Source organism: Rousettus aegyptiacus, unplaced genomic scaffold, assembly GCF_014176215.1.
Source record: "Rousettus aegyptiacus isolate mRouAeg1 unplaced genomic scaffold, mRouAeg1.p scaffold_m13_p_15, whole genome shotgun sequence".
NCBI classification, from domain to species: Eukaryota; Metazoa; Chordata; class Mammalia; order Chiroptera; family Pteropodidae; genus Rousettus; species Rousettus aegyptiacus.
In genome coordinates, this window is record NW_023416290.1 from 39,878,381 (window position 1) to 39,901,016 (window position 22,636).

A 22,636-nucleotide genomic window follows, 5' to 3' on the forward strand; every position below is an offset into this window, starting at 1 on the left:
ATAAAATAATCTACAGTGTGTGGTATACAGTAAATATAACACTAAGAATGTTATTATGCCATAAGCTATATTCTGTGTGAGGAATTCCTACTTAGTACTTGTAATCCTTGTTATAATCAGTAAGTATCATGCTCATTTTACATATGAAGAAAGTAGGGTTCCATAAAGTCAAAATAACTTGCTTAAATTAATTCACATAGCCAGAATAAGGAATCTGGGATTAAAGCCCAGCAAGTTCTGAAGAAGAAAGCAATGTATGTGTATGCTGGCAAAGAATCCATTGCCGTTACCTAGGATGTAAGGAGCTCCACACCTGCTATAACATATATGTACACTTTGTAATTAATACAACCTACTTTGAAGATTCTTTCATAACTGTAAGCCTTTGCTCTTAATTCCATCACATATAACATTAGAATCTGTCAATGGGTGCTTAAGACTAAGCATTTGTCTAAAAGCTTAGAAGAGATATAGTGCCAGTGGTACTCCCTAATGAGTACTGGCCAGTTATTTTTGTAGAATGGCCCTCAGTTTGGGTATGTCTGATGTTTTCCCATGATTATATTGGGTTTTGTTTAATATTCCATAATCCTGCTATTGCTAGAAAAATTACATCAACTGAAATTATTCCTTCTCTGCCTGTCTCCACCTCTGCCCCACCCACAGGACAAATGTTCAAGTGCATTATTAAAAGATGCAAAAGAAATTTGTAATAAAAACATAATAAGCAAAAGAAAGTTATTAAAATGCTAAAAGAATTTCCAGTGAGGTGGCAGCAATTTGAACCGAGTGGCAACGTGCCTATATTGTTCCTTACCTCAGTTTTAAGATAAGAAATTTTAAGTATAATTTTTTAAATAATGGGATATTAAGTTAAAAAAAAATTTGATATTGTGCTGTTTCCTCAGAAATGAGGTGATAATAGATGGGGTTGATGGAACAGATTTGGGGGGGGGGCAGTTTTCTTAACAGACATTCTGGCAGGAAACCAGTCTTTTTCCCAAATAAATCCATGAACTTGACTAAATAAGCTCTTCTATGTGTCAAAAAGCATACGATCTGAAAGATGAGATAGCCCTTTTATGTCCAATGTGCCTATTGGCTCTTAAGCCAATTACGGCCAAGAGTGGTCTGCATGATCATAGAAAGAAAAAGACCAGTAAAGTAAAAGACCTTGTGGCCTGCTGGCAAGGATAAGACACCTCAGAACTACAAGTCTGAGCAGATAACTTACTCACCCGTGGCTAGAGTAATGCTACTAAACCACACCAAAATAAAAAGGACACTTAGAATAACTTATAAAAAATGTGTATGATAACATTTAGTATATTTTTGCCTGAGTTTACCAATGATGCAATTTGTTTGTTGTGGATACTTTTTTGAACATTTTTCAAGTAAAGAATTCAGCTATAGTTCTATTGTAGAAAACAGAATCTGGATCCAGAGACCATCAGGTCACAGTTATAGTACATAGGGGCTCCTGGATCCCCGGTACCCAGAAGGGATGTTTATGAAAATACATTTTTGCACAGGGACTGTTACCTATGCACAGATGTATGTGTGTATCAGAACAGAATATGCACTTTGGGGAAGTTAAATAAATACTGCCTGAAAAAGTAGACGCAAGTATAGTTATAAATCTCAAAAAGAAACAGCTCTAATTTATTGCCCATGTGGAAGAAATTCTGGGTGTACTCTTTCTGGATGTACTTTCCTCTTCACTGTTACAACCATGGCACAGAGGGGTAATTATCAGTTTGTGATTTCTACTGTGAAAGGACCAAAGTGACCTCATTGGAAATGTTTCCCAGAGACTCTCCTTTGCTTTCTAAAATAATATAATTGGATGTGAAAGAAACAGCTGGCACATTTTAAAACATGTATATTGTAAATGATGGCAAACTTGGAAAAACCAGAAGTGCCTAAATGCTATGATTGTGTCGGCAAAGGGGGCATAGGCTCTTGTGTTTTGGGGGAATATATTAAGTTACATAATCTTTAAAAATATAATAAAAAATGTTCCAAAGGTCCCTAAAACAATTTCATGTTAATTTAACTTTTGGTAAATAAAACTCCAAGAAAAACTTCTTTACAATTGTGAATGTGTCACAGTGAAAATCTATTGATATGGAATGAAGATGAAATAAGTAATATTTTCCTTTAAATAAGAAAGAATAATGGTTATGATCCAGTAATTAAAAACAATGACATGATTTAAAATCTACAGTGATTTCTAAGAGTGAGCTAATTAACTTTGATGGATAATTATTAAAATAAATAAAGGTTATAAATTGTGCTACATAATGTAGGATACTTTAACTCACTATTATTAAGACAGGACAAAACAGATACCAGATTCTAAAATGATTTGATAAAGGTGTTGAACACTGCAAAATCAATTATGATATTCTGTTAAATAATGTCCATTTAATAAATGCCATAAGGTTTATTAAATTTAGTCTTTATTTTTTCATAACGTCTGAAGATATAAATTCAACTAAGTAAACCCTGACCATGAAAGAGAAGCACTTTAAAGTGCTTTGTGGGCAAATTTGGCATGATAAATAATCAAAACTTATCCCATCTTGCAGAATTTGTGGGTTAAAGTTATTCTTTTCTGATCCTAGTTCATTCTGATGTATTATCATTCTTACTATTCAAACATGATCTTGTAGGAAAAAAAAATGAGTCACAAGACAGCTTCACATAAAAAAAAAAAGCACATTATAGAGCACAGTCATTTGCCCTTTTCACTGTGCTTTCAAGGTCATTAAATGAGACAGTGCTTCCACTGGTGCATGACACAGCCGTCTAATCTTTGGCTACTTGAGCATTTCCTTGATATTTGTCGCCAATATTGGGGAGTGCTCAATCAGAGAAACTGGATTATATATTTTTAACATACATGAATGAAAACTCTTCTTTTTCAAAGAATAAACTTTGAGAATACCTTATAAAGGTGGATTTTTAGAAAGCATAATTGGTGTTTATGTTTTTAGGATTATGGTTTTATCTATGGAAGATATTTCTTTTTTATTTATAGTTATATTATAAAATGTTAAGGAAGACTGTAAAGGAGAATACTGTCACTCGCAAACCAATTTCTTCCTAAGTGTGCCTGAGGAAGGCAGGTTTTATCAGATATCTGAAATGTTACAATATAAAAACCATCACTTTTCCCATTTCAGAGTACTACTGGTGACAAAATTTCCCTTAAATATATTTTTTTCCTGTAAATATTGAGCTAAACAACTCATCTCCCCCTTATGAATTTATCATCTTTGTTACCTACTAGTGGAAAGAACTTGAGAAAATCATTTTAATTCAGGGCTCAGTTTGAAAAACATGTAGTGTCCATTAGTGTTTTTCAAAATGTGGATCATTACTCCATTAGTGGGTCATATGCACGAAGTAAATGGAATTGACTCAATTTAAAAGAAAATGTAGAAGATAAGACGCATTGTAAGGCCAGTTAGTAAATATTGTTTAGCTTTAAATATATGTGTGCATATTGTGTGATGATATAAAATGTATTCCTTAGTATGACTGCAAGCAAAAAACTTTAAAAAATATTGTTCTCAAGAACCATAAGTACCTTTTAAGTCTAGAATAAAATTATTCTAGATTCCAGTGCAAAAGTTCTAAAAGTGACCTTTTAAAACTTAGTATCAGATATGGTTTATTGCCTGATAGATAATAGTTGCTAGCTACGATGGCATTTTGCTAAAGTCACTAGAAAATATTTACTCCTTCGATTATTTGTAACTGTTAATATCCATTATAACTTTTTTAAAGACACCTTCTTGGGCTTTCGCACCCTCAAAAAATCCAAAAAAATGTAGGGATTCAACAATTTAATACAAATATTTACATGTGTATGTCACAATACATATGTCATATACAGTGGTAAGGACCTGGGTGATAAAAAATGAATTGGCATGGTCTGGTCCTTGCACTCATTATGATTTTTAGGAAAGCATTCAGTACAAAAAGAAAACATCCAATCCATAACCAAACAGATTTATGTGTACTACTATGAAACATTATCCTAATAATCACTATTATGAGTTGTCATTTTTTGAGTATCTAATTCATTTATTCATTAAACAAACATTTACCGTGTGCCAGGTGTTTTTCTAGGCGGGATGTTCTAAGGTTAAAATGACAAAATAGATACTCTCAAGTTTATAAAAAATGGAAAATACAGAAAATAAAAAATATGTAACAGTGTTGTGTCATAATGATATAATAGGCATTAACTAGGGCTACTTTTTATTGGATAGTAAAGGTAGTCCTCTGAGTAGATACATTTAAATTTGAAATATGAATGACAAAAAGAAGACAGTCACTTAATCTGGAGGGGAGCATTCCAGGAAAAGAGAACGGTTGGGCAAATGTCAGACCCAACACAGGTAGGAGTTTGGCGTGTGGAAGTAGGTGAGAGTGGCTGAGGTCTAGTAAAGAGAGAGAGAATGGTAAGAGATGAAGTAAGAAATGTAGGAGGAAGCCAGACTCAGTGAAACCATGGTAAAGTGTTTAGAGTACATTTTATTGCCAGGGGAGCCATTTGAGAGCTGTAAACAAAAGACTTCTGTGATTGGATTTTTTTTTTTTTTTAAACTAGTAGGGCTGCTGTATAGAAAATAGATTGTACACAGCAAAAATGAAACTAAGTAGGTTAGGAGGTTACTACAGTTATTCAGGTGAGAGTTGGCTGTGGTTTAAAGAAATAGCAATGGAGATTACAGCAAAGATGGATTTGAGGAATGTTTTGGAAGTACAATGGAGAATTTCTTGACAACACTAGATACAAAGTGGTTGGCAAGGAAGGGAATCGAGGATACTTCTCAGAATTTCAGTTTGTGCAAATAGACAGTTTCATCAGCTGTGAGGGGGAAGAGCAACTTGGGGGGCTTGGTGGCAGAAGTCTAGAGTTCTGTTTGGGATATGTTAACTTTGAGAGGCATATTAGCTACTTATGCGAATATGCAGAACTCAGTTTCAGGGGAGAAATAAGGACTGCTGGATTTAGGAATTTGGAAATTATCAGTTTAAAAATAGTATTGTTAGCCACAGAACCTGTACGTTCATAAGAGTGTCATTCTGTAATTCTTTTAATCGATAAAGTCAAGGGATTTTCAGATATAATTAGCTTCTGACCTTAGATCATTTTGATGTATTATCGTTCTTACCCACCACTGGTAGTTCCTTTTTTTTTTTTTTTCCTTTTTAACTCTACCCTCTTAGCTTGTGACATATAACTTTTCTTTCTCATACGTTGATTGCTTCTTTTCGCTGATCCTTAATATGTATGTCTGTTATGCAGGAATTTTTAGCCTTCTTTCCTCACTTTACCTATTCTCCTTTTACTTCATGTCCTCATTGCTTCGAATACTAAATAGATGCTTATGACCCTCATATTTTTTGCTTCCACTCCTGACATTTCTCTCTGGCTCTAGAAGACTAGGGCCAAAGGTTCCTGAAATCAACTAGCCTGGTGAGAAAGGGTGGCGAAGGAGGCTCCCTGTGAGGGTAAGAGAAGGTGCGGAGTGAAGCGACTGTGGTAATCCATCTCATTCGTACATTTACTCGGTATTTCATTTATTCACTTACTTATCACCACTTGTCTAACGGCTGCTCGTATGGAATTTCAAATCTAGAGTGGCAAACAGATCCACGAGGAGTATTTAAGGATATGGGTTGGGATGAAGACATTTATTTCTGACATAAAGAAATGAAGCCCTCGGCCACTGGAACATAATATGCAAGGGCTGAACCCCACTTAGTCTCTCAAAGGGATTTAACGAAAATGTTGGACCGTGTCAGTTTAGTTGAATATTAAAAAAGAAATGGAAAGCTAATCTCATTAAGGAAGGAGTGAGGAACAAGCGAGTGCCTCAGCTAGAACACTGCGCTGCAGCAGACGACTACGAGAACCAAGAACTGACTAGGGAGTGGGTGCTGAGAAAAAATAAAATCAGGACTGGCATACAATAAAACTTAGCACTTGTTAAAAAACCGAGGTAAAACACACCTCACCCCAGACAAGCTTGGCTGCAGGACGAGCCCCCAGGACGTCTTCAGCTTCCGGGAACGCCGCACGCAGCCCGCCAATCTGCTGGCCCCGCCCCCGACTCCGCCGGCCCGGCCTCAGGACCGCGTACACGTGCGCGGCGAATCCCGCCCCCTCCGCTGTCTCGGCCAATGAGAAGAGGAGTGGTAATTCGCCACCGCCGGTCTCGGGTCACGTGATCACGTCTCTCCGCCCTCTCATTCAGTTGCCTCTAGCTTCTGAGAAGATGGCGAAGGTCTCAGAGCTTTACGACGTCACTTGGGAAGGTAACTACGGGCGGGGCGGGTGTGGAAAGACCAAAAGAAATGGTAAACGGTTCGGGATACTTACGGCTCTCGGAGACCTGCTCTGGTCTCTCTTCGGCACTGGAGCGCTCACCGGACTGGGTGAGCTGCGGCGGTGATTGAGGCGGAGGTAGAGGCTGACCTCTGTTCCTTGGCCCGATCACCGACTATAGTCTGTGGTGTTCACTACCGCTTGTGCTCATCGATAGACTGACCGACCTACCTCCACGCTAATCCTACGGCCCAGTGCAGCTTCCATTATGAAGCGGAAGGGACCTGGGGCGGCGCGGAGGAGGCGAGATAGGTCTTGTTGAAGCTTCTTTGCGGCCAAGAGATACAGGACTATAAGGCTCTTATTAAGTGCTGTGTAAGGGTTACAACTATCCAGAAAAATCCACGTGTAGAAGACCCATGAACAAATCATTCTGCATGCCACTTTACATTTCGATCCTTCTTCAAAACTGGGTTTCTGATTTCTTCCTTTTTAAATTACTCCTTGTCCCACTCCCCCTCAAAACACATCTACACACACAACACAACTTCCTTTCACTCCCTACCAGTAATTCCTTTTCTGAAGGTGAAAAGAACTGGTTATCTTGGGCATGTGCGCAAGTGTGATGGATCTCTTTCCCCATCCTAGTTTAATGTAAGGTAGAGTGTGTTCTTTAAATCTGGAAGCAGCCAGACTTTGGCCCAGTTTTGTAAGAGGTATTTTCCTTTCTAAAAAAACATTAGCGGGAGACATGCTTGAGAGAACGACCATTGAATTTCTCTAATGCATGAAATTTCTGTAATTGGAACTTATATTCCCAGCATTTAATAGCAGACTGCAATAGTTTATTTGTTTAAGGAATGCCTTCAGATGTTTACACAATGGTCTGATAACCTGTGAACTGAAAGTTATATTGATGGATGTTGAATAAATTTCTCCAGTGTTACAAAGTTGCAAACATGTATGGGAAAGGTAAAATTCCATTGTACTTGAACTGAATTCAATGGTTTATTATTGGTTATGTAGCCTCTAGCACACTGTAAACCTCAGTGTTTCTATCTGTATTGGAGAATTCCATTATGTTAAATGTATTAAGTGCTTAGTGCTAGATTTTGGATGTATCAAATTAAGTAACACACAGTCCCTACCTTCAGGGAGTTCACAGTCCAATGAAGACAGACCTGTAAATACATAGTTTTAAAAGGCTTGTCTGTATATATTCCCTTAAACTGGATGGTAGATACGAGGCTCTTATTTTTAATGCTTTTAAAAATGTTTCAAATATTTCATGCTTTTTAGGAACATTTTAAAAGTATGTTCAGTATAGGTTTCTTAGATGATGATATCATGTATAAAATCTTAAAAAATGAGTAGGTGTTTAACTACCAGCAGACAAGGTGATTTAACGAAGTTGGACCTTATTCTGTGGACATTCTAATCAGGAGTGATGTAATTAGGTTTAGAATAATGACAACTTCACAAGTCGTTGAGGAACGAAAGAGAAAACATGTTAAAGTGCTTTTAAATTAAGTACTGTATAAAAAGACGATCTGGTTACTTACTGCCTGTGTCTCTAGCTTTGTCTTAAACTATTCTCTGCCTCACTATGAGTTGGCAATGCTGGCTTTTGTTAAATTCCATGTGTGCCGTACTTTTCTTGTATTAGGGCTGAATGCATGCTATTTGTCCTAGGAATGTTCTCTCCTTGCCCCACTCTCGCTCCCATTATACTTTGTCATTTCTCAGAATTCCCCTGAAAGGTCACATATTTCAGAGAGCTTTCTTTGACTACCCTGCCCTAAAGCCCTTTCCCATCCCTCCACTAAAATTTGGAGGAAAAAAAAAAAAAGGGAGAATAGTGAAAACAAGCAACCAAACCTACTCCTGATCGTTTAACTATGTGTTTCCATACTCTTGAAGTCCTGACCCGATTATGTTAAATTTTAACATTCTGTCTCTTAGAATGAAGGTCTATCTTCTAGTGCCTGGCATAAGAGAGGAATGCAGTAATTATTTACTAACTAAATGAATCGTTAATGAGATTAACAATAAACATTAACAATTGTTACAAAAAAGACTAAATCATTTGTCTAGTGTCGGAATAATTTCTTTAATATCTTAGACATAGGCAACTACTAGGATATAGTTTTCTCATTTGTAAAAGGAAGATTTAGAACTTTCCAGAATTAAAATTCTATTTTAGGGGACCTTTAAGAAAAGAGTATTGTAGATTTTTCTTTCAGACACTTTTAGTAACAGATTTTTAGGTTGTAAGTGGGTGATGAGAAGACTGCAGGGATAAGTTTTTAGGAGAAAGTGTCATACAGCCTTAAAAAGTCCGTTGAATAGTATCATTAAAGTTGTGGAAATGGTCAGTTCAAAGACTACTGTAATTCTTGTGATAGGAAAAGTGATCATATATCTTTAAAAGACCTATATAGTACATCTAATATCTTCCTTGTCTTTATTGGGTTTTATAAAAAAAAGTAGAATATACAGTTTATTTATTCAGTCAGTTGGAAGTTATTGAGGTTTATTATACAGGGAGTTATTAGGGGTTTGGTGGTGAGAAAGAGTTATAAGGAGGGTGTAGTCAAGTTTCTTGAGAATAGGGTATTTGGGCCGGATATGGATAGAATATCTAGCACAATGACTGGTGTATAGTAGGCACCACATGAAAATTTGTTGAAAAAATACATGTTTTACATACACAATTTTGCATATAATTTCACAGAATTCACAGACCACTTAATACTTATGCCTGTGTCAGTAAGGAGTCTATTGGTCTCAGGTTTAATAACCACTGATAATCAATGAAGGTGAGGGCTAACGAAGGAAGCATTGGGGCACCAAAAATTAAGGAGCAAATGAATGTAGAGAACTCAGCAAAGGAAAGGTCTGAAAAGTAAGAGGGGAATCAAAACAAGGAAAGAATTTTTCATGGGAGTGATCTATAATGACAAATAGTGTGGATGTACAAAGCACATATATACTTTAGACCTGGCAGTAAGTCTCCCAAGAAACCTTACTGGAATGATAGGGCACGGAAACCAAATTGTGGTTTGAAGGACTGAATGAAAAGAGAGGAAGGACTGAATGAAAAGAGACAGCATAAACAACTAAGACTCCTTCATTTTTAATACATATTTTTTTCAACAAATATCCATTAGAATTTCTAGAGTGATAAGAGTATCTTTCTATATACTATTGAGATGACTGGTAGCCGGATAGCTTCAGGATGGGGCCTGGTCACCAGAAAGACCAAGGCATGATTAAGGGTTTGAACTTTGAACTTTCAGTCCTACCCCTTGACTCCCTTGGAGGGGAGAGGACCTGGACATTGAGTTAGTTCACTAACAATTCAATCATTCCTGCAGAATGAGTTAGTTCACTAATAATTCAATCATTCCTGCAGAATGAAGCCTCCATTAAACCTCCAAAATATCAGAGTTGAAGAGCTTCCAGGGATGGTGAACACATCAAGGTGCTGGGAGGGTGGCGTGCCCAGAAAGAGCATGGAAGCACCTCTGCTCCCCCGCTTCTGTTTGCCTGTTCTTGAGTTACATATTTCATAATAAACCAATAATAATAAGTAAAGCATTTTCCTGAGTTCTGTGAGCCATTATGGCTAGCATAGAACCTGATGGAAGAGATTGTTGTAACCTCCAACTTTATAGCCAGTTGATCAGAATAGAGATGGCCCTGAATTGTGATTACTGTCTGAAGTGGGGGCAATCTGTTGGGACTGAGCCCTTAACCTGAACTGACTCTTTGTAGTTGTTGGTACCAAAATCGAACTGAATTATTAGACACCAAGTCGGTGTTTAGAGAGTTGGAGAATTGGTTGGTTTGGAAAAAATTACCCCCAAAACATTTGGAGTCAAAAGTGTTCTTAGGGTAGAACAGATCTTAACTGTGTGTGAAAATACAGATTAGATAAAGACACTAGGATTTACACAGTAAATCCAGCAGCTTTATGGATAGACAGTATATTGCTACATTGTTTTAACTCTACTTGGCTAACCTCATTTTTAAGAGAATATTTTTAGTCAGATATTCATCATTGGATTGAAATATAACAGCACTATTTTTTTTTCTGAGTTCTGTTTGTTAAGTGAATAAATTTTGTTTTTTTCCCAGTAGTTTTATATTGGTGATTAAATGAGTGATTGTTGCTGTTACATTCTTTTGGTGGTCAAAACTTTATGCAAGCTATAAAATTTGATGAGTTAATGGAATAAAGTTTAGAGATGTATGGGATTGTGTGTGTGTGTGTGTGTGTGTGTGTGTGTGTGTGTGTGAAGCTGCCATCGTCTGAAAATCATCTGCATTTACTAATGCTTTTGCAGTCTAACTTTATTTCTTGGGATCTTTATGTCAAGAACCATGTGTTTTTAACCAGGCACAGGAAATATATCTCCATGGTGGTTTTGGTTGATTTTCAGATTATAAAATATTATACAATAACAGTTTTATGAGAGATTTGAGATCATTTCCAGCAAACATAAGCTTTGTATTTTAAACCCGTTTAGTTAATAAACTTCTGTGTCAGGATTTCAAGGAAATTATGTTGCTACTCAACTTAAATATTTTTTGAACCTCCCAGTGTTTTATTTGGTAAAAGACAAATGGTTTTCTTCCATCTATATTTTAAAGGATTTCTGCTCCTCTCTCTCTTTCTTTTTCTTTCTTTCCCCCTCCTTCCCTTCTTCCTTCTCCTCTTCCCTTTCCTTCCCTTCTCTTCCTTTCCCTTTTTCATTATAAGTATCTTTTTATTATAAAATGGAGATAAATTTGCATAAAACAAATTTATAGCTGAATTATTTATTAAAAAATGAAAACCTTCAAAACTACTGCACAGGTCAAGAAATAGAACTTTGCCGTCTCGCAGAAGTTGTTTTCATGTGCCCCATTCCAGTCACAACTCCTCTCATCAGTAACCATTATCCTGACTTTTCTAGTTTAATATCACCTTGCATTTTAAAATAATTTTGTTCTCTAAATGTGTATCCCTAGACACTGTACTTTAGTCTTCACATTTTTTATAAAGTTTGATACATTTTAGAAGTCTCTTGATCTTTAGGTTTCCCTTAAAATTTATCTGTTGAAGAACTTGGGCCATTTTCTGACATGCAGATTTGGTCATGCTGCTGTCCTTTTGTTTAATATTTTTAGTTGTTCTTCTGCACCTTCAAAAATAAGCTACTACTTTAGTGTGAAATATAAGGCCTTTTAGAAACTTAATTTTTTTACTTTCTACCCACTTATCTTATGATCCCACTCGTTTCTTTAATTCTACTTACAGGAATTCCTTCTTTGTGGAATAACCTACTTTTTTTGTTTGCCTGCGGAATTCTTCAGCCTTTTCAGATTCAGTTCAATGTTCCTTCCAGTGCAGAGTGAGAGTCAAGCTGATTTCTAGTTTTAAGTAGAAGGAACTGCATGTTAATTTGTAATGATCTAAGACCATTTTTGTAAACGTAGTTAGGTTCTATTTTTCTTATGAAGATTTTGTTTTCTAGACTTTGAACTGTAGAGATTCAGATAATACATGGAAAAGTAGTGAAAATTCATGTGCTTCACATGTTTATTCTCTAGCGACCTAGTGTATTGTTTTTTTTTAACTCATCTGTTCAACAAGTAATTCATCTTATAAGGTCTATTCAATGTCTCTGTCTATAGAAAAAAGGTGGTACTTCAGATGAATATGTAAAATTTTCAGGGTAGAAGTAAGAAAATCTGTATGTGAATGGCAAATTGGGCACTTAATTTTACTTTAGCTATATAAAAAAAGTGATCTTTTAATTACTGGATTAGGTACCATTTTTTTTTTCCTCGTTATTATTTCTGTTACCAAAATACTGTTCTTGAAAACCTGAATTTCTTTTGTGTTAACAATATGCAAAGTTGTTCTCTTGATTTTTATTTGCTAGTGCCTTTGACCTTACTTTACATCTTATATTTACATTTTATTTCTAATTGTAAATATAATTAAAAGAATCCTTTGTTCTAATTTTTTCTTGTGTAGCCGTTTATCCTTATACATTTTATGTACTGTTGTAGTAATGTTACTAAGGAAGTTTTGTGATGACTATCTCTTCAGTGCTTATAGCCTAATATGATACTCTGTTTAAGAAAATTTTATATTCTTGAGTCAGTGGGTGAACTTCAGGAGCAGCTTGAACTTTTTAAGATTTTTATGTATAATTTTATACGTTTTTCTGGAAATATAACCCCCACCTTTTGTCAAATTCTAAACATTGTCTGTAACCTCAGAAAGGTTAAGATCCACAGTTGCGTAAAAGGGATAGAGGATCTTTGTAATGGATCCATGTCATTTATGATTTTTAAAGATAGTTGTATTATCATTTATATTCAAAGGATCTATTGCTTTTATTAAATTGATTTTATGCTTTATGAACTTTGAGATACTGTAGATTTATATTAGTGTAAATTTACTAATATAATGTGAATTAGTGTGAATTTACTTTCTTTACTAAAAAAATTTTTTCCTGTCAATTTTTAGACATTGATCAAATACATATAATAAGTTTATTCTTTTCAGAAATGCGAGATAAAATGAGAAAATGGAGAGAAGAAAACTCACGAAATAGTGAGCAAATTGTGGAAGTTGGAGAGGAATTAATTAATGAATATGCTTCTAAACTTGGAGACGATAGTAAGTTCTTTATCATATCTGTGCTCAGCACATGTCCATTTACTATTCTTAACTTTTTAAATAATTTTTTATATTTATTATGGTGACATTGATGAACAAAATCCACTAAATTTCTTCTTAATTTTTTTAAAAAACATTTTTTATTATGTTTTTTCTGCTGTTCATGTCAAGCTATCCGTGATTTGTCACTTTTGATGAAACTTCTTAGAAAGTCTAACGATACTTTATTTTGGGAAGTATTTATAATTGTTGGTAGAACTCACAAGGCTACAGTCCTGGTCCGGTCAAAATACATTACATAAAGAACTTTTTAGAACAGTAAAGATATTAAATAATTGGAGATTTTTTTTTACCTGATATTAAAATATTTTACATTGCTGACGGCATCTAAGGATGCTTCTTTCCTTAATTGCTGATATAATACAGTAAATCAATATTCAATTATAGGTACTATTGTCTAAAATATCAGAAACATGAAGAAGTTATTATCTAGTCTTCGTTGGAAGACTTTTAAAATTAAATTCAGCTTTTTTTCTCTAGTTTGGATTATATACGAACAGGTGATGATCGCTGCCCTTGACTATGGTCGGGATGACTTGGCATCGGTAGGTATTTAAACTAATTATATTTTATTTTTTATTTCATATGCTTCATGAATTGTAAGTGGTTAAGACTTGGTTTATGACTTGTATAGAATGCTTTCTGTAGCTGTTTTTCAATGTTACTCGAGAGTAAGTGGGACTAAATAGGTACTTGGGAACACAGTATGTTCTTAAATCTTTTTAACAGTCCTGAGAAGTAGATGTTTAGTATCCCAGTGTTACTGAAGAGGTTAAATTAGTTGGTCAAGATTATCTGTTTACTAAGTGAATTATAGCATTTACAATAAGAAGCAGATAGTTTAAAACAACTTTTATTTTTGGGGTTGTTGAGTTACTTTCATAGTATATATTGTTAAATACTGTTTTGTGGTATTATAAATGTATATCTTAAATTATTAGAAAATCCTAACATACAGGACATGATGTAAAATACTAATTAATACTGCTTTTAAAACAGAAGAAAATAGCTATGTTTTGAACATTCATCCGCTCGGCACTATGCAAAATGCTTTACATAGTGCTTAATTTAATCTTCACAATTTTTTTTTTTGCTTTGATATTATCATCATATTCATTTATAAGTCAGGAAGCAGCAGTTTCTGTTCTTTTGTTAATATAATTCTTATTTCCTAAGTACTGCTCCATGCTGCTTCCTCATTTAAGCCAAAAAGAATTACACAAAAACAAAGGTGAAATACCAGGAGAACATAAGCATGTCTGAATTAGTATTATCCTTTTCAAGATAATTAATGCTAGGGTGGCTATATATTCCACAAAACCTTTTTGGATTCCTTTTAAAACCTATGACACACAGTCTTTTGAATATCCACAGAGGTAGCAGCTTATATCTGCAGAGAAATTGTGATTTTTTTTTTTTAAATAGCCAAATGTCATTTGATAAAGTAGGAGATAAAAATTAGACAATAATATTGATAAAATAGGAGATATATAGATAATTCTTTGTAACAGTATTTTTTAATGGTTCAAAATTTTTACACAGTTAGTTTGATTGACTCACCCAGTAGTATGAGTTTTGCATGATGTCGAAGAAATGAACATCATCTTTAGTTTTGACTAACTTAAATATTTTTCTTAGTATGGCACATTCAGCCATTGACTTTGAAGCTATTCTTCCAGATCATATTAAAACTTATTTTATTATTGCTTAATAGTTTCTTTACTAGTTAAAGGCATATTTTTTGTTAATTACTCTTTGGGACACTAGAAGGGACCATTTTTATAATCCTTACCATTTCTAGCATGTTCGAGACTCGTATAATCCCTCATATGTTGCTGAGAACATAGTAGGTGCTCAGTAGATACGATTATTTATTTAGTTGAGTTAATGGGTGAATTATAGATATCTGCCCAAAGGAGATTGGTACCTCAAAGATATGGAGGTTGTATTTTATGACCCCAGATCAGGATATGTATAATGACAGGACAATTAATACATGATTTCAACAGAGAAAAATTAAACAGAGTGTTAATACTATTTGTTAGGATCTTGAGAGTACTATCAAATAACTTAATTTTTATTAAGAGAATGCTTGTGTAAAAGGAAGAAAAGACCAAGAAACTGTTGGAGGCATTTAAGTGGAGCCTGACACATGTAAGCAATTTTTAAGGAGTAAAATGGTAGTAGTATTTGAAGAATTATTAGTGGATGTCATGATATGTTCAGTTTCCCAGTTAACAGTATGATCAGTGTCTGAGAACTGATTGTTGCTTTTACTTGTAATTTCAGAGTTTTTCTTTCACCCCGTTATTTCTTACTGATGAATTTTACTTCACGTCATTAAATTATGCTAAGGAAATTATTTTAGAAGATACATTGAAGGCTTATATTGTCCATTCCTTGTAGCCCATTTAGTATATGTAATGTAATTACTGCTCTTCGAGTCTTTTTTACCAATTATTTTTTCAGTTTTGCCTTCAAGAATTGAGAAGACAGTTCCCTGGCAGTCACAGAGTCAAGCGACTAACTGGAATGAGATTTGAAGCCATGGAAAGGTAACTGAATCTTGTAAACAGTATGATCCCATTTTAAAATGGCAAACATGGGGCCTACTTTAGGTCCTTTTACACCCCTGGCAACATTGTTGATTGTTCAAGATCTCTTGTTGCTCAGCTTCAGAGTGGTTCTCAGCATAAATCCTGGCAATTACTCCTAGTAAGAAAGATTTGAGTGAGAGTATAATCTATCTACTTACCATCTGTGGTCTAGTGAAATGGGATCATGCTTCAGAGTAAATGTGGCTTTAAATCCTGGTTCTAGGATTTATTAGCCATTTACCTAGCAAATTATTTAACTTTAAGCTTTTTCACTCATACTCTTCTGTAAAACAAGAATGTTACTGACTACTCAGGGTTATTTTGGGAATCGGTAGTGCTGTATGTGTTGGACCCTCACAGGTGCTCAAGGTATAGAGGCTATTATTATTTATGGATATATAATTGACATGTAACACTGTGTTAGTTTCAGATATTTAACATAATGATTTCATATAGGTATATATTGTGAAATGATTACAGTAAGTTTAGTTAACATTTGTCATTACACAGTCAAAGTTTTTTTCTTATGAGAAGTTTTAAGATCTATTTTAGCAACTTTCAAATATACAAAACAATATTGTCAGCTATAGTAACCATGCTGTACATTATAGCCTCAGGACTTATTTTATAACTGAAAGGTTGTATCTTTTGAACCTTCACTCATTTCACTACCCCTTCTCCATACCTCTGGTAACTACCAATCCGCTTTTTGTATTTATGAGTTCAGGTTCTTTTAATTCCACATACGTGAGTCATATAGTATTTTTCTTTCTGTCTGGCTTATTACAATTCACATAATGCTCTCAAGGTTCACCTAGGTTATCATAAATGGTATGAGTTAATATCTCTGTTTTTTTCTAATAATATTTTTTACTTTTCAGTTATAATTGGCTTACAATATTACATTAGCGTCAAGTGTACAACATAGTAATTAGACACCTTTATACTTCACAAAGTGATCACTCAAATAACTCTAGTGCCCCTCTGGTACCATACATAGTTACAACAAAATTATTGAATATATTCTTTATGCTACACTTTATATCTCCATGACTATTTTGTAACTACCCATTAATCTCTTCTCCCCTTTTTACTGACTGCTCCTTTTCATTTGTTAACCTTCAAAATGTCCTCTGTATTTATTATTTGTTTGTTTGTTTTGTTCTTTAGAGTCCACATATATGTGAAATCATATGGCATATCTTTCCTTATTTGACTTACTCCACACAGCACAGTACCCTCTAGGTCCATCATGAACTATCTTTTCCCATCTATTTACTTTTAGTCTGTGTGTGTCTTTTAAGCTGAATGAGTCTCTTGTAGGCAACATATGTAAGGGTCTTATTTCTTAACCATTTAGCCACTCCGTCTTTTGATTGGAACATTGAATTCTTTTTCATTTGAAGTACTTGTTGATATGTAGTTATTGCCATTCTTTATTTATATTTTTGATATATATTTTTTCTTCTTAAGTCCCTCCAACACTTCCTGTAAATACTGAATTGGTGGTGATGAACTTCTTTAGCTTTTTCTTGTCTGGGAAGCTCTTTGTTCTTTAATTCAAAATGATAACTTTGCTGGATAAAGTAATCTTGGTTGTAAGTCTTTGCTTTTCATCACTTTGAATATTTCCTGCCAATCCCTTCTAGCCTGAAAAGTTTCTGTTGAGAAATTGGCTGACAATATTAAAGGAACTCTAGGTAACTAATTTTCTCTTTTCTGCTTTTCTCTTGCAGTTTTTAAGATTTTCTCTTTGTTTTTAACCTTTAATTATATGCCTTGGTGTGGGCCTCTTTGGGTTTATCTGTTTTGGGACTCTCTGTATTTAACTGGGGTTTATGCCTAATTCCTTAACCAAATTAGAGAAGTTTTCTGTCATTATTTCTTCAAATAGACTTTCAATCCTTGCTTTCTCACTCCTCTTTCTAGTACCCCTGTGATGCAAATGTTGATATGCGTGATGTCCTTTGGGCTTCTTAAACTATCTTCATTTTCTTCGGATTCTTTTTTCTTGTTGCTGTTCTGATTGGGTGTCCTCCATTACCTCATCTTCTGTGTTGCCGATTCTATCCTCTGCTTCATCCATTCTGTTGATTCCCTCTAATGTACTCTTCATCTGATACTGCATTCTTCATTTCTGACTGGTTCCCTATTATGTCTTCCATCTCCATTTTGTTTTCTCTTTGTTAAAATTCTCACAGAGTTCATCTACTCTTTCCCTAAGTTTCTTGTGCATCCTTGTAACCAGTGGTTTGAACTCTGCATATAGTATATTGCTTGTCTTCATTCTGGTGAATTCTTTTTCTAGAGCTTTGTTCTGTTTTTTTCATGTGGGACATGCTTCTTTGTCTCCCCATTTTGGCTGCTTCCCTGTGTCTATTTCTAAGTATTAGGTTGGGTTCTTAAGTCTCTTGGTCTTAGTGGAGTGGCTTTATGTAATAGATGTGCTATCCTGGGAGGGTCCAGCTGCAGGCCAAATTTATCCACTGTCTATACACCTCTGGGGCCACCTGATAAGAGCCACCAAGCAATCCACGGATGGTTGCCACCTGTGCTAGGCTTATTGATGCCTAGAGGGTCCAAGTCAGAAACCAAGGTTGAGGCTTGGGACTGCTCAGCAAGAGGTACAGGGCATACCAAGGCCAGAAGCTTCTCCTTTGGGTTTTGTGAGCCTTTGAGGTATTTTATGAAAGTCTGCAGCCAAAACAGCCCATTCGTATGGAATAAACCAATGGAAGCAGCTTGAGTGGGCCCACAAGTTGGGAGGGGTGGCGTCTCAGGGAATCCCCTGGGCGGAATAACCTTTGTTATCCATGTGGGCTGGGGGGTGGGGGAGGGTGAGGGGGGTGACTCATACACCACAAGACTGCCTTCACAGGCTGGGAGTGGGGAGGCTTCAACAAAGGAACAATAGATAACTGCCAGCTCTTCTATCTGAGAAAAAGGTGCCCCTCCAGCCCTTGCTCCGAAGCCTCTCCATATGGCCCTGGAGCCCCTTGAGCAGCTGTTGCAGCGCTGGAGCTCAGAGCCCCTCCAGCCCTTGCTCTGAAGCCTCCCCACATAGCCCTGGAGCCCCTCAAGCAGCTATCACAGCGCTGGAGCTCAGAGCGAGCCAGTCTGTCAGTGAGTAAGACTGGGCTTGGTGTTTTAAGAGGAACACCTGTGACTTCTGCAGCCCTCCGTCTCACTCAACTGTGACCTTTGCTGGTTTTCACAGCCAGAGGTTGTAGGGGCTTCTCTTCCCGGTACTGAAACCTTAGTCTAGTGTGAGACTGGGACCCATCCTTCCTCAAGCTAGCCATCCAGATTCTTAGTTGCCACATGTGGTTGTGGGATCAGGCTATTTCATCTCTGCCCCTCCTACCGGTTTGAGGTGATCTGTTATTTTTGTCCCTAGCTGTAGGGCTCTGCATGCTGGTTGCTCTATAGTTTTGTTATAATTCTGATGTGGTTGCAAGAGGAGGCGGGCACAGCCTCTACCTTCTATGTCTTCTTGACTGATCTCTCTCCTTGTGTTTTTGATTTATACTTTTTCCCTAATGATGAGCGTTGTTGAGCACCTTTTTATGAACTTCTTGGCCATTTGTATATCTTTTATGGAAAAATGTCTGTTCAGTTCCTCTGCCCGTTGTTTACTTGGAATGTTTGGCCTTTTTTTTTTTTTTTTTTTTTTTTCTATTGAGTTGTATGAGCTCTTTATATTATTTTGGATATTAACTTCTTACCACAGACATGATTTCTATATTCTATTCCATAGGTTGCCTTTTCATTTTGTTGACGTTTTCCTTTGCTGTACAGAATCTTTTTAGTTTGATATGGTTTCATTTGTCAATACTTGCTTTTCTTTGCTTTTGGTGTCAAATCCAAAAAATCATCACCAAGACTCATGTCAGGGAGTTTTCTTTTAGAAGTTTTATAGTTTCAGGTCTTACATTCAGGTCTTTAATCCATTTTGATTGATTTTTGTGTATGGTCTAGTTTTCTCAACACTGTTTATTGAAGAGACTATTCTTTCCTCATTATATATTTATAGCTCCTTTGTTAATTGGGGGCAGTGGTTCACCCTCTGACGTTAATTCTCCAATGGATCTAAGAAGAGTTCTTGGTTTGTCCAAAATTTGTTAAGCATTTTACTCGTGAGGATGGATGGGACTGACAGTTTCCAAGGTTTTTACATACTGGTCCAGGAACCAGAAATCTTGAGCATTTTTCATAAAATTATCGGCCATTTCTATATATCTTTGGAGGAATGCCTGTTTATATTCTTTGTTTTTAAATTGGATTATTTGTCTCTTTATTTAGTTCATTGCTGATTGAAGGTAAATTTTTGTGGAACTTCAGTTTGTTAGGATTCTCTAGGAAAACAGAACCAGTAGGGTATAGAACCGTGTGTGTGTGTGTGTGTACAGAACTATATATAAATGGGAATTTATTATGAGGAATTGGCTCAACTCAATTTTGGAAGATTTGAAGTCCCAGGATCTGCCATCTGTAAGCTGGAGATCCAGGAAAGCTGATGCTGTAATTCAGTCCGAGTCTGAGTCTGAGTCCAGGGCCTGAGAACTAAGGGAGCCCATGGTATAAATCCAGTCCCAGGGTGGGGGTTGATGAGATGAGATGTCCCAGCTCCACAGTGAGGCCTTAAAAGGGTTGAATTCTTCCTTTCTCCACTTTTGTTCTATTCAGGTCCTCAAGGGATTGGATGACGCCTTCCCACATTGGGAGGGCAATCTGTTTTACAGAGTTTATAGATTCAAATGCTAATCTCATCTTGAAACATTCTCAGACACATCTAGAAATAATCTCTAATCTGAGAACCCCATAGTCAGTCAAGTTGACACAGAAAATCATCACAGTCAATTTTTACATAAATTATTATAGTATAACTTGGATATATTCAAATATAAAACTAGGTATGAGTGCCTTATGTGTATTATTTTTGTACAACTATAAAAACAATGATTTCATATCTTCCCGTGTCTTTTCTGATGTGTGTTTCCAGAGGTTTTATGGTTGGAAAAAGATTCCCAGGTGATTCTCATGTACTGTCTTGTGAGAATCTCTATTCCATAGAATTAATTTTGCCCTTATTTATATACTTGATAGTTTTGTTTTATTATTTAATGATTTTGTTTCCCCATTTAGTTGCAGATTGTTATGACACTAGCATACCTATTACCATGTATTTAATGTTCAAACTAATTTTCTTTATTGAGGTATTGCTAAGTCTGATTGACTCGTGTGCAGGGATACTGTTTGTCCTTCACATGATATGGACACATATACAAATTAAGTCTGCTTTTGTTTTTCCCAGTAGTCTGTTACGGGTAAAATACCTATTGGTGTTATCATGGACACTAAAATTGCAGGGCAGTGTTCAGTTAAAAGATGTGTCATGTCGATAAAGATATTCATATCTATCATTATGATATATCTTTAGAGAATGTCATTAAGAGAAAAATATAAATATTCATTAAAGGAAAATTTATACATAGATCATTTCCTTGTGGATGTATTTGGTAAAATTAAACTTTTTCTTGAGTTTTACTGGCTGCAATTCTTGGTGTAATAACTAAGACCACAAAAGTATCTCTTTGTGCTGCTAGTTTTTACTTTAACATTTAGGCCAAATTGAATCAGTATATATTTGAAGTAAGTATTTCTATATGTTAATTTTTCCTTAAAAAAAATGACACCGTAGCAAACTCTTACTGTTTATATATGCAGATAGGAAGAAATTGGATAGCAATTGTAAATGCTTTTAAAGCCCTGTCAGTTTAATTTTTTTTGTATTTACTATTTGTCACTAAATTTAAAGGTCATGATTTTTGATGTTTATTTTTCTTTTTAAATAGATATGATGATGCTGTACAGCTATATGATCGAATTTTACATGAAGATCCAACTAACACTGTAAGTCAGCTGATTATCCTGAAGATCATCTACAGTTTATTTCAAAAGGCAAAATCAGTTCATTTTGGAAATAATAGAAAAACACATGTTTTATTTTCTTACTTTAACTCTTTCATAATAGGCCATTTTTTAAAAATTAAATTTATTGGAGTAACATTGGTTAATACAATTATATAATTTTTAAGTGTACGTTGTAATTTGACATATATATATATATTTTATTGTGTGTTAACACCCAAAGTCCAGTTTCCTTCATCTACCATATATTTGATCCCCATCCCCTTTACCCACCCTTACCCTACCCTCTTACATTTAACCCTCTTTACCCCCTCTACCTCCTCCTTCCTCCCCCACCTACTCTCTGCCCTCAGGTAACCACTAGTTTATAGTCCATGTCCATGAGTCCCTTTTGGTTCGTCCTATTCATTTATTGCTTTTAGGTTCATATCTCACATATAAGTGATATCATGTGATTTTCAACTTTTTATGTCTGGCTTATTTCTCTTAGCATGATTATCTTGAGGCCCATCCATGGTGTCGCAAATGGCAGTATTTCATCTCTTCTTATGGCCGAGTAATAGTCCATTGTATATATGTACCACAGCTTCTTTAGCCAATCATCCATCGTAGGATAATTCAGTTGCTTCCATGTCCGGACCACTGTGAATAATGCTGCTGTGAACATTGGTGTGCAAGTATCTTTTCAGATATGGATTTTCAAGTCTTTGGGGTAAATACTCAGTAGAGGAATTACTGGATCATATGGTAGATCAATTCTTAGTTTTTTGAGGAACCTCCATACCATTTTCCATAGTGGCTGTACCAATTTGCATTCCCACCAGCATTGTATGAGGGTTCCTTTTTCTCCGCATCCTCTCCAACATTTGTTATTACTTGTCTAGTTGATTATAGCTATTTTAACAGGTGTGAGATGGTATCTTATTGTGGCCTTGATTTGCATTTCCCTAACAGCTAGGGATGCTGAGCATCTTTTCAAATATTTGTTGGGCATTTGTATGTCCTCTAGGGAGAAGTGTC

The 22,636-nt window shown here is 35.5% G+C and overlaps 1 protein-coding gene and 1 long non-coding RNA gene across 3 annotated transcripts in view; one reads left to right on the forward strand and one right to left on the reverse strand.

Annotated features, from left to right (window-relative positions):
• Nucleotides 1–6,099, reverse strand: part of LOC118612005 — a 101,534-nt gene extending 95,435 nt beyond the window's left edge. Inside the window, exon 1 of one of the 2 annotated variants that reach the window (XR_004954637.1) lies at nucleotides 6,035–6,099. This is a non-coding gene — a long non-coding RNA (uncharacterized LOC118612005). The remainder of the gene's footprint in view (nucleotides 1–6,034) is intronic. The other variant, XR_004954638.1, reaches the window with a different exon arrangement.
• Nucleotides 6,100–6,241: 142 nt separating this feature from the next.
• The window catches only part of EMC2 (ER membrane protein complex subunit 2), a 44,180-nt gene continuing 27,785 nt past the window's right edge, over nucleotides 6,242–22,636 (forward strand). Inside the window, exons 1-5 of the mRNA XM_016158971.2 lie at nucleotides 6,242–6,339; nucleotides 12,915–13,028; nucleotides 13,569–13,633; nucleotides 15,558–15,643; nucleotides 21,541–21,598. Coding sequence (XP_016014457.1) covers nucleotides 6,300–6,339; nucleotides 12,915–13,028; nucleotides 13,569–13,633; nucleotides 15,558–15,643; nucleotides 21,541–21,598 — 363 coding nt within the window. The 5' untranslated portion in view covers nucleotides 6,242–6,299. The remainder of the gene's footprint in view (nucleotides 6,340–12,914; nucleotides 13,029–13,568; nucleotides 13,634–15,557; nucleotides 15,644–21,540; nucleotides 21,599–22,636) is intronic.